General features: G+C 44.1%; 2 protein-coding genes across 2 annotated transcripts in view; both read right to left on the bottom strand.

Annotated features, from left to right (window-relative positions):
* The window catches only part of LOC101739064 (protein Wnt-5b), an 81,021-nt gene that overhangs the window by 55,704 nt on the left and 12,957 nt on the right, over positions 1–12,360 (bottom strand). The gene's annotated exons all lie outside the window — the stretch shown is intronic.
* Positions 2,127–3,446, bottom strand: LOC101746322 (uncharacterized). Its single transcript, XM_004923389.5, has one exon. The coding sequence runs from the start codon at positions 2,579–2,581 to the stop codon at positions 2,237–2,239; it is 345 nt and encodes a 114-aa protein (XP_004923446.1). The 5' UTR covers positions 2,582–3,446; the 3' UTR covers positions 2,127–2,236.

Here is a 12,360-nt window from a genome sequence, read left to right as displayed (position 1 = left end):
TGGTGCGCCGCCTCTACACGGGGGTGGTGCGGTCGATGGCACTGTACGGGGCTCCCATGTGGTGCCACGCCCTGACCCGCGACAACGTTGCGGCGTTGCGACGTCCGCAGCGCGCGATTGCGGTCAGGGCGGTTCGTGGATACCGCACCGTCTCGTTCGAGGCGGCGTGCGTGCTAGCTGGGACGCCTCCCTGGGACCTGGAAGCGGAGGCGCTCGCTGCGGATTACGCGTGGCGATGCGATCTCCGCTCCAGGGGGGAGCCGCGTCCTGGCGCGGCGGAAGTTCGAGCGCGGAAGCTTCAATCTCAGCGTTCCGTGCTCGAGGCGTGGTCTCGCCGCCTGGCGGACCCCGCCTACGGGCGACGGACCGTCGAGGCGATCCGCCCGGTCCTCTCGGACTGGGTGAATCGCGACCGAGGACGTCTCACCTTCCGAGCGACGCAGGTGCTCACGGGACACGGCTGTTTCGGTCGCTACCTGCACCTCGTCGCCCGGAGGGAGCCGACTCCGAAGTGCCACCACTGCAGTGGCTGCAACGAAGACACGGCGGAGCACACGCTCGCGTACTGCCCCGCTTTCGCGGAGCAGCGCCGCGTCCTCGTTGCAAAAATAGGACCGGACTTGTCGCTTCCGACCGTCGTGGCTACGATGCTCGGCAGCGACGAGTCCTGGCAGGCGATGCTCGACTTCTGCGAGTCCACCATCTCGCAGAAGGAGACGGCGGAACGGGAGAGGGAGAGCTCTTCTTCCCTCTCGGCGCCGTGCCGCCGCCGTCGGGCCGGGGGCCGGAGGAGGGCGTTTGTCCAGCTCCAGCCCCTATGAGGAGGCAGTCTCCTCCCGGTGATGGTCACGGGGCGACCTAAGGGGGTTGAGGCTGCGCCGCACGCTACCGTCACTCTAGCGCGCTGGCACCAGGAGGACGGGACGGCGCGTCGGCGGCTGCGGACTGCGATGCGGTCCGCATTTTCGTCGTCGCTGTCGTCGCCGAACATACTGTTGAAGAGCAACCCGGTCGGCGGTGTATCGCGTTCCGACCCGGCAGGCTGGTTCTGGCCCAGCAGGGTATCCCGGAACACCAGCGGCACCGCCCGGGCGGCCTGGTAGGGCCGCCGTACCGCGGAGACCGACGTCGTTGGTCGTCGACTATCGCCTCGACGACCCGTCGGTCGGGCGTCCTCGGGGTGGCGCCGCATGTCTGGTTGTAGTGTTGACCGCGGGAACCCCCCTACTCTGAACGGGTTCTGACCCCGGACGGAGATCGGACGTCGGGTGTAAGAGTGCAGGGGAGTCGTTTAGTGGGTGGGCCCTAAAATCCTTGGGCCCGCGATCTGCTCTCAACACCTGCAGATCGTTGAGTCTCACATACCCCGCGCGCCCCCTAGGCGCGGGGACCTCGTAGGAGGTTCGGCCCTCTACCCGAAAAAAAAAAAAAAAAAAAAAGGACTTCTAGAGAGTACTGGTGGTGGTGGCGGTGGACGTCTTGTGACTCCGGTGGGTACCACCACCCTGGCTATTTTTTCGGTGAGGCAGTAATGCGTTTCGGTTTGAAGGGTTGGGCAGCTGATGTACTGTAAAAACTGAGACCTTAGAATTCATGTCTCACGAAACTTATCAACGGGTGGGTCGTAAGCTCGTCCACTCATCTAAGATTGAGTGTATTTTAGGTTGAGCACAATGAATCTCGTAGAAAGATGAGAATGAAATTAACGCCTAACGCTTTATGTGACCGAGAAATATGCTTAAAGAAGTAATCAACAAATCGAATCGGTTCACTGACAGGTGGTCTTTTGTTTCAAGTCAACTTTACTGTAGAACTTTTTTTTATTGCTTAGATGGGTGGACGATCTCACATCCCACTTGGTGCTAATTGGTTACTGGAGCCCATAGACATCTACAACGTAAATGCGCCACCCACCTTGAGATATAAGTTCTAAGGTCTCGAGTATCAACGGCTGCCCCACCCTTCAAACCGAAACGCACTACTGCTTCACGGCAGAAATAAGTAGGGCGGTGGTATCTACCTGCACGGACTCACAAAAGGTCCTACCACCAGTAAAACTCCAATAAAAGGACCCCTCCATAGATACGATCAATCAAATAAGCAATTTGGAAACAATAATGCACAGATTACATTGTTTAAAAGTTTAATAAAAATCTCAAAATTTGCTTACAATGTATTAAAAACAAAAACTTATAAACAATTCGCGCGGCTTCAACTAATTTCACAGACACTATTCTCACGCGTATATTTCGATAACAAACTTGAAGCCGGATCCTCTATCGCTCTTCAGTTTGATGTTGACGAAGTTAAAGCCCAATCCTCCTCGGGTGATCGACGGCTCGGCCAAGCCATTCTCGAGGTCCTTTATAGCGATGCCCTTGATCTTCTGCTCCGGCTGAGGGAATTCGAAGAATACCTCCTGCACCCTCTTGAACAAAGGAATCGCGTTGGCCTCCACACTTTGCTCGTGTACTTTCCTCACAACGTTATTATAATCGTAGGTTTGTCCGACAATAACAGTTTTCCCGTGTCCCGTACTAATGTAAGCACATATCAAACAGATAAACAAGTATTTCGACATTTTTCCTTTTGCTAACGTAACGTACGCTTTCGATCGTGCGGTTTGGTCGTGTGACGCTGTTCGGAGGTCTTTGAATGTCTTCGATAAAGGCCTGTTTATATGGTATTCTTTAAATTTTCCTTAATGTCAAGGCGGTTATTTTTCCAACTTAACACTCTAAGCGTGCAAGTTTGAGCCTGTCTCAAGTAATTTAGCAAATTAATTGGACGGTATCTAGGCAGTATTTTTTTCCTACCTAACCTTAATGGTCTTGAGAGAAAATATCAGCGTAGCCTTAACAAGTAGGTGAGCTCACGGGGCTCAAACCAGATGACGTTGCTAACACTAACCCCAGCCAGAGCAGTGCTTCGCTGAATCTACCACCGGATCGGAAAGGCGACCCACTGAGAAGATCCGGCGAGAAACTCAGTGGGCTGTGTCTGTGGGTTAATTTACTTAATTTAGACCTTCGTTGCAAGAGACAGGTTCGACGAGAACGATGATCGGTGCTTGGCAGTTTCTTCGTGGACCAGTGTGTGATATGAGACAAAATCATTGTGTTAAGGTTGGGTACTAAGTATTTGTACTTAGCAGAGGTTTTGCTTCATGTTACGTATGAGCGGTTTCGACAAATCCAGTTCCTAGTGGATTCAGTTGTTCTACCCTCAATGCTTTTGGATGCTACTGGTAGTTCTCTTAGTCTTCCTAACAATGTGCGAGGCGCTTTTCTCAAAATTATTAAATTTCTTAAAATATTATTTATAAAATTCTCAAATTAATTATCACATGTAAACCGATCGTTAAATTATTTAATACACATTCGCCTGACGCAAGTATGTATATCAACAAGGTTGACCGCGGGTCGAACTATCGCGTCGCCACTACTCAGCTAATCAAAATCGGATATAAAACCTTTAAGTTACTGAAAATAAAGTCAAAATTCGCATATCACTCTGTCTAATTAGTTAACGTGTTCAAATAAACTCTATTCCGACGGAGCAGCGTCTGTATTAGCTTGCATGCATTGCCGATTAATTAGTGTAATGGTCATTTCAGAGAATCGAGAGCTGCCAATTGATGTTGTAGTTAATGTTTGGTTTCGTATTCCTGATTACGATGTTGCTTTTGATCGAAGAGCGGAATGTGAAAACAGTCTGGTTCGAATGGGGTGTCTACTTAAATTTTGGAATTCATCTTTCGTGGATACAGCGCCGGTTATAAAAGCGAATAATTGATTTTTATTCTCACACCACGAAATACATATTCTAATAATATTCTAATATAATAATTTTCTTGTTTTAGTTAGACAACGTAAGCGTGACAATTTTTTTTATTTATATTTTCATGCATCCTTCATTCCATCTTGTCGTTAGATTAATTGTTTCTATTCATGTTTTTTTCCTGTGATTGTGGGAGTGTATATAACCATAAATATTTGCATTGAATATTTGTTTTTAATGTTTTATTTATTATTTTTCTTCGTATGTAACTTATTTATTTATTTATTTATTTATTTATGTACACACAGAAAACAAGACACAGTACAGAGTAATAGCAAAATTATGTACAAAGGCACTGCTTATTTCTTTGAGAAATCTCTTCCAGCAGACCTGCGAGAGGATAATGAGAATAATAATAAAAAGTGATAAGTGTGTGTAGAACACATAACTAAAATAACAAATACAACATGAGAATTATAGCACATACACATAGCAAATATTATAAGTAACACAGTAACACTCGTATATGCGAAGAGTATAGAACCATGATCATTCGGTTGATGATAGATAAAATTGTTTGACCTTGTATTTAAAAACGGAAACAGACTTGCAAACTCGGATGTCAGCCGGCAACGAATTCCACAGTCTGACCGCGTGCACAGTAAAGGAGTGAGAATAGAAATTGGTTTTGTGGGAAGGGAATAACAAAACAGAACGTTGGTTGGACCTGCAGGGAGCATCAGGAGAACGAATGAAAGAGAATCGCTCACGTAAATATAAGGGAGAAGTGGGCTTATGTAGGATATTGAATAGGAGACATAATATTCGAGTATTCCTACGAAGGCGTATAGGGAGCCATTTAAGTTCTTTGCGAAAATGAGAAACATGATCGAATTTTCTGAGATTGTATATAAAACGGATACATAGATTTTGCATCCTCTCAAGCTTGTTTGAGAGCTCCTCAGTGGCATCCAAGTAGCAGGCATCGGCATAATCAATTATGTATAATAACTCTGTATGGAATCTTTGAACATCATTTTCAAGGACTTCAAGACGTCCGCTTAACTTGAAATATCCATGATGACCTGGAGCTCGACTCAATCAGTAAGTATTTACAGTCGGCATATTGCGCTACTTTTTTTTCCCTACCTAAGCTGAAGCCTTGAGAGGCTATTTCAGCGGAACCTTAACTAGTAGGTGAGCTCACGGGGCTCAAACCTGACGACGTTGCTAACATGAACCCTAGCAAGAGCTGTGCTGCGCAGAATCTACCACCGGATCGGAAACGCGACCCACTGAGAAGATCCGGCGAGAAACTCAGTGGGCTGTGTCTGCGGGCTAATTTACTCGTCGAGCCCTTCGTCGCAAGCGACGGGTTCGACGAGAACGGTGACCGGTGCTTGAGGTACCTAAAAGCACCATTAGTAGATCGGGAGGATCCGAAATGACGTGTTTGGGGCGACGTCTCTCGTAGTTCTCGATGTGACCTCGACGCGTGCTTTTGTTTCCCTACCTATTCGCTGTAGTAGTATAAGAGTTTATTCCAGTTACGCCCGGACGGGTGGGTGATCTCACGGGCTCAACCTGAGAGAATTTGCTAACACTAGCCCTAGCAAGAGCAGTGCTTCGCAAGCGATGCGTGCTAGGACCTTATGATATAGAATATGCTAGAAGGTTTTTTATTATTTATTGCTTAGATAGGGGAACGAGCTCACAGCTCAAAGGTGGTGGTACCTACCCGTGCGGACTCACAAGAGGTCCTACCACCAGTAAAAGTATTATTGGTGTCCAGCATATTGCGAACCTGCACTAGGTGCCAGCGTTATGTATATCTCTGCGGCGAAATTCTCTTTCGTTTGAAGACCCTCTTATCCCAATATAATTGGGACTTATAATGTGGCCAATTGGAGAAAGTCTGAAAGTGCCACCTGTGACAGAGAAGCTGAGAAGTGCGCGTTTGGGATGGTATGGACATGTGATGAGAAGAAATGAAAATGAGGTTGTTAAGAGAATGTTAACTATGAATGTGGAAGGATATAGAGGAAGAGGTAGACCTAAGAAGAAATGGATGGATTGCGTGAAAGACGGTATGTGTAAGAGGGGAGTGAGCGAAGAAATGATATATGATAGAGGAGTATAGAAGGAGAAAACATGTTGCGCCGACCCCAGGTGACTGGGAGAAGGGCAGGATAATGATGAATGTGGCCAATCGGAAAAATATCTTCGACGGCGTGTCAAGCATCGACCTCAAGGATTTAGAAACTTAACGTTACATACGTCATTGTTACTTTAATCTGAAAACACAATAGCTTATGTGCGGACCCGTATCTACGATTTCTTGGATACAAAAAGGCTTTTATAACACAAAGCGCAAATACGCCTGATAGACTTATTAGCAAAGTACTGTAGAATATATTGCTAAGTATTTATGATTGAGACAATTCTTTTTTTGCAAGGTGATTGCCGCCTCTGATCTTGAGACGCGAGTCGAAGTCAGAAATGGTCCTTTAATATCATATAGACGGACATCAAAAAAACATAAATGATTGGTTTTAGGAAGAAATCACCATGAAATTGTTATCAAAACACAGCAAGTAATATTTCAAAACATATAATAAAAAACTGAAATTCAAATTCAAAATAATTTTAATACAGATTTTCTGTATTGATTTAGTGCGATTGCCCCCCTTAATTATCAAATTGCCCCCTTGTGGGGGCCACGTTGGCAAACGCCGTTCTAATGCTTGATACTAATATTAACCATTATTGGTATTGGCTCTATTGATATAGCACCTGGTGTTATTTTCGATGTTTTAAGTGAATATTTTACAGTTTTCAAAATCACGGTGTCAAGCTCGTCGATATTTTAGTATTGACCTAAATAACTACAGTCTATTTTATATCTATATGTTAATACGTGAAGCAAAAACTTTGTATCCCTTTTTACGAAAATTGCGCGTACGGAGGGGTATGAAATTTTCCACACTTATAGAGAATATAGAGAAGAAGTGCACAATGCTAATATTTTTTCAAAATAATGCATAAAAGATACATTAAATCAATAAAGAAAACGTTACACACACTACATACCATGTATTTGACGCACACACGCATGCATACTATTTATTCTCAAACTTTTGTTCTTGACGTCTGTGGTCAAATTGAGAATAGATTAAATATTGTTTGTCTTTATGAATATTTTTTATAGTGTAGTCTTGGCGAAATTTGTGATTATAGAAGTATAAAATACAATCATAATAGTGGACAAACTTACAATTCCAATTAATTATAGTCGAATTTCGACTACTGTGGGGCCTCTAGTATATATATTTCAAACATTTACCTTTCGCACACAGAACGAACTAATACCTAGTAGTTTCTTACCTGCTAGATTATAATTTTACAACACAGAATATAATTATTTTGATGTATGAAACTGTTCATGGCTCTTCAAGCCATTAATATTAATAAATCAGTTTGGAGCGTGGAGGACACAATGTTTATTACACAGTTTTAGTTTGAGTTAAAAAAAGAAACGAAGGGAATTCACTTGATTTGTTACGCCCCGAGGACGGATTTTATAGAGACGATACAACCGAATCTGAGTCACGAGAAATTGAGTTTTTTATTGTTGTTATTGTTGAGACTAACTTAACTTTGTTTAACTCCGCCATTGCCGGTCCCAAGCCCGGATGCAAAAGGAGGAGGGTTAGTCCTGAGAGTATTGACCGTAAAACAATGTGAGCTAATACGCGCAGTAAGGCTACCAGGAGTCGTGAACCATTCGTTCAGAAAGTCTGGCTCTATGGGCACGGACACAATGATGGCAGCCCCACCACCGTGATCGGGACTCTGTGGGCTAAACACCTGCAAGTTTTTAATTTAAATAGTTTATGAAACCCAAAGCAAGTAATAACCGGAACCCTTGAGGGCCCTATGTACCAGCGGGGTACCCTAGGACTACAACAACAACATTGTTGAGATGTTGACGAGTTCAAGGTCCTGGTGTTAAGTGGTTAAAAGTGACCATAGACAGCTACAACGTAAATACCGCCACCTAACTTGAGATATGAGTTCTAAGGACTCAGTTTTTACAGTACAAACTGATAATTTCATCAGGATTTAACTTTGGAATATTTGTGTATCTTAAATTCATTATCAATGTTACGTCTTAGGACAGGTATTGGCGAAGGCGGACTTTCGGCGCGCACTATGCGGTACCGTGGGTTTCGTGGAGTCGGAGTGGTGGAGCTTAATGGGGCTTAGTAGTCGGTAGTCAGTTTTGCGTGGCGGGTTTTGGGCGTAGTCTCCCGGCAAGAATTGAACGAAGAGGAGGACCACGATCTTCCTTTTTTTTTTATTGCTTAGATGGGTGGACGAACTCACAGCCCACCTGATGTTAAGTGGTTACTGGAGCCCATAGACATCTACAACGTAAATGTGCTATCCACCTTGTGATATAAGTTCTAAGATCTCAAGTATAGTTACAACGGCTGCCCCACCCTTCAAGACACATTACTTCAAACGCATTACTGCTTCACGGCAGAAATGAGCAGGGCGGTGGTACCTACTCGCGCGGACTCATAAGAGGTCCTACCACCAGTAAATGATCTTCCCCTCTTTTTCTCTGGAGGGGGATTCCCCAGCGATAAAAAAAGGTTTTTACGTTTTATAGCAATCGTCAACCGGCATTAGCGCACTGAGTTTCTCGCCGGATCTTCTCAATGGGTCGCGTTTACGATCTGGTGGTAGATTTTGCGAAGCACTGCTCTTGCTAGGGCCAGTGTTAGCAACACTTCCAGTTTGAGCTCCGAGAGCTCACCTACAGGCTAGGGTGAAGCTGATATAGCTTCTCAAGGCGATCAGCTTATGTAGGAAAAAAAAAAAGAAAAAAAACCGGCATTTCATACTGGTACGGTATGTTGTAGATTCTTAAGTAGTCCTGCCGCGAAGCAGTCATGCATTAGCAATAAGTTTTAAAAGAAAGCAACCTTACATACCTACCTACTACTACTTTTAATTAAATTAATAGCAATTATAATTTTTCATCATCACGGTTTATTTCCATAATGGCCTTCGCTTTGATTTAGTTTTTTATAATCACACGCATTTGTACATTTGTATTAAGTATTTATTATTTTTAATTTGGTTATCACGAAAGTTAGACAGCATATGGTATTTTTGAATTTTCATATATTTTACTTCAAGTCATAAATCTAAGTATGACGTATGCAGCAATAAATAAAATAGACGTGGTAATTCGTTTATCAACGATATGGAGCTTGCATTGATATCAATTACTGTTGCTTCAAGGTCGTAACGTCCTAAAAAGCATAATATTTTAAAATAATAGCCTTTTAACATTTTATCTTCGGCCTATGGGCAATCGAGGATATTTATCCAGGTCGTTGTTACTGCTCAAATTCAAAGGTCCATTTATGAAAAAATATTCGAAAGCTCATTAATTAAATGTGTGTTTTCTTTTCGGGTGCGGTGCCTAACCTCATGCGTGATTGTCGCGCCTAAGAAGCGCGCGATCAGACCGCGGGCCCAAGGATGTTTTTAAGGCACTGCCTAACAACAATAAACAAACAAAGCTTCCTGTTATATTCTGGAAAATATCACAGACAGTTTGAATAATAAATTTATATCACAGCAAAACTAACAATTGTCGCGATCAACATCTCTCAGTGTATCCATGCACTATGTTTCCACGTCTCTGTGATATATTAGTCATAATTTAGGGTTGATGTTTAAATTATAATAAATAATAACGTAGATATTATTTGTAATAGAAAAATATTGATTTTTTGGGTGGCATCAGAGAAGTTTGTGTGTTCATATCGCGTCGGGGTCGCCAGTTTGGGAGGTAAACGACAAAGAAAAGATCTTATATCGACCGGGTGGAATTGCTCGGTGGACTGACACTCCAAGTATTATTGTTGGGAACTTGTATGCAAACTTGTATTGACAATGTTATACCCGATTGTGCGGACGGAATGGGGTCCTCCCGATACCACAAGCACCGGTTACCGTCCTCGTCGATCCCGTCGCTTGCGACGAAGGGCGGTGAGGAAATTAACCCATAGACACAGCCCACTGAGTTTCTCGCCGGATCTTCTTAGTGGGTCGCGCTTCCGAGCCGTTGGTAGATTCTGCGAAGCAATGCTCTTGCTAGGGCTAGTGTTAGTAACGTCACCAGCTTAGAGCCCGTGAGCTCACCTACTCGCCCCGTTACGCTGGTATTAGGTTACCAGTTCAGGTAGGGAAATAATGAAAAAAGGAAAAAGAGTTGACAGCGAGATTTCGGCATCTGTCAAAAATGTTGTGTTCTTTGATACGAACGAAAATTATTTTTCAATCTGTCCTTGATCAACTTGATACATGAGGTCGAAGCCTCAATTAGATTCTATAACGACTGCCCCATATTTCAAAGTGGAACGCTGCCTCGCAGATAGGAGATGGTGGTAGCTACCCGAGCAGGTCCCACACATCACCAATATGAAGTTGCAAGTGCTTAAGTGGAGTGACGATATATGCTGGGTGGCTGGTAAGAGCTGGATGAGAGAAGCTGGGGGTCGTGCTCAGTGGCCTGCAATTGGAGAGGTCTAGCAGTGGACTGGTATAAACTGATAATGATGATGATGAAGTGGAGTGAAGTTAAGTCTTACTGGTGGTAGGACCTGTTGTGAGTCCGCGCGGGTAGGTACCCCCACTCCGCCTATTTCCGCCGTGAAGCAGTAATGCGTTTCGGTTTAAAGGGCGGGGCAGCCGTGGTACTATACTGAGATCTTAGAACTTAAATCTCAAGGTAGGTGGCGGCGTTTGCGTCGTAAATGTAAATGTCTAACCATTTAACACCAGGTGGGCTGTGAGCTCGTCCACCCATCTAAGCAATAAAAGACGAACCACCAAAACCTTGAAATAACAGGTACTTGATGTAAATTGCATTTAAATATTAGGTACTAGAAGCTGTGGAAGATTTTTCGGTACATTCCATGGAAACTGGTTTAAAATTTTGATATGAAACGAAAAGTCTTATAGCTTTAAGACGGTGATCGTGTAAAACAATCTTGAATTCAAGGCCAAAAGGTCGCATCTCCAAGTAATATTTTTACCTCTAAAATTCTATGTTCATTACGACTAAAGCGATTACTGTTTGTGTTGAATTGGCAGTTACAGCATTACGGTTTTGTTTTAGAGAAATGTTAATTAAAATACACACAAAAACACCAAAAAACATTCGAATCGTAAGGCAGCCCTGTTAGGGCGTGAATATAATGGCCCATAATAGTGTTTAAATAGCCTTAATGAGGGATCTTCACGATCAAAGCCTGTGGGAAACCGTTTTTGTTTGTTGAAAACCCGTTTTTTATACAGCTCCAATGTTATTTATTAAATACTCGGTCTTTGAAATTTAGGGATGAAAAACAAGAATTATTTCTATTTAATTAAGTAATAGTTTTTTTTAATTATGCGCTTAGTTACTCGATAATGTTAAAATGTTCGCTTTATTGTATGCTTATTTGGACGGAACTTTATAGGAATCGAAAACTTTTTTAATACGCTTTTATTAGCTTCAGACGTATGTATGTATGTACGACGCTTGAAAGGCAAACGTGACTAAGCGACAATAACTGATTTGTACACAAATGATAGGCAATAACCATATTCGATGCGCAAAAAAAATATATTTCTAGGTCTATTAAAATCATTTCAATCCTACAGCTACTAGCTAGATTCTACTACAGCTAGATTTGCCTTTCAAGCGTCTATGTTTGTTTGTAACGGAATCTTTGAACATGATTTTGACGACCTTTTTTTTTTTTGCCTTTGTGGGCAGACGAGCATACGGCCCACTTGATGGTGAGTGGTTACCGTCGCCCATGGACTTCAGCAATGCCAAGGGCAGAGCCAAGCCGCTGCCTACCGAGCCAAGCCGCTGCCTACCGGGGCAAGCCGCTGCCTACCGAGCCAAGCCGCTGCCTACCGGGCCAAGCCGGTGCCTACCGAGCCAAGCCGGTGCCTACCGAGTCAAGCCGCTGCCTACCGGGCCAAGCCGCTGCCTACCGGGCCAAGCCGCTGCCTACCGAGCCAAGCGGCTGCCCACCGAGCCAAGCCGCTGCCCACCGAGCCAAGCCGCTGCCCACCGAGCCAAGCCGCTGCCCACCGAGCCAAGCCGCTGCCCACCGAGCCAAGCCGCTGCCCACCGAGCCAAGCCGCTGCCCACCGAGCCAAGCCGCTGCCCACCGAGCCAAGCCGCTGCCCACCGAGCCAAGCCGCTGCCCACCGAGCCAAGCCGCTGCCCACCGAGCCAAGCCGCTGCCCACCGAGCCAAGCCGCTGCCCACCGAGCCAAGCCGCTGCCTACCTTCAAAACGAAAGATTAACTCGAAATTCGGTATACTTATTAAGGACGCTTTTTTACAATCAAATCATTTTTTCTTACACTATATTTAATTCAAATTTATTAAAATTTATTTTCTATTTTTAGTTGGATTTTCTACAAAAGCGTATTTTGTTAGTTTTTTTAAACTATTATTTATTTATTTTCATACCTATTCTAGTGACTTCGAGGGTT

This window comes from Bombyx mori, chromosome 28 (genome assembly GCF_030269925.1).
Source record: "Bombyx mori chromosome 28, ASM3026992v2".
Classification (NCBI taxonomy): domain Eukaryota; kingdom Metazoa; phylum Arthropoda; class Insecta; order Lepidoptera; family Bombycidae; genus Bombyx; species Bombyx mori.
The sequence above is the reverse complement of the archived record's forward strand: the minus strand, read 5'-3'. Positions and strand labels throughout refer to the sequence as shown.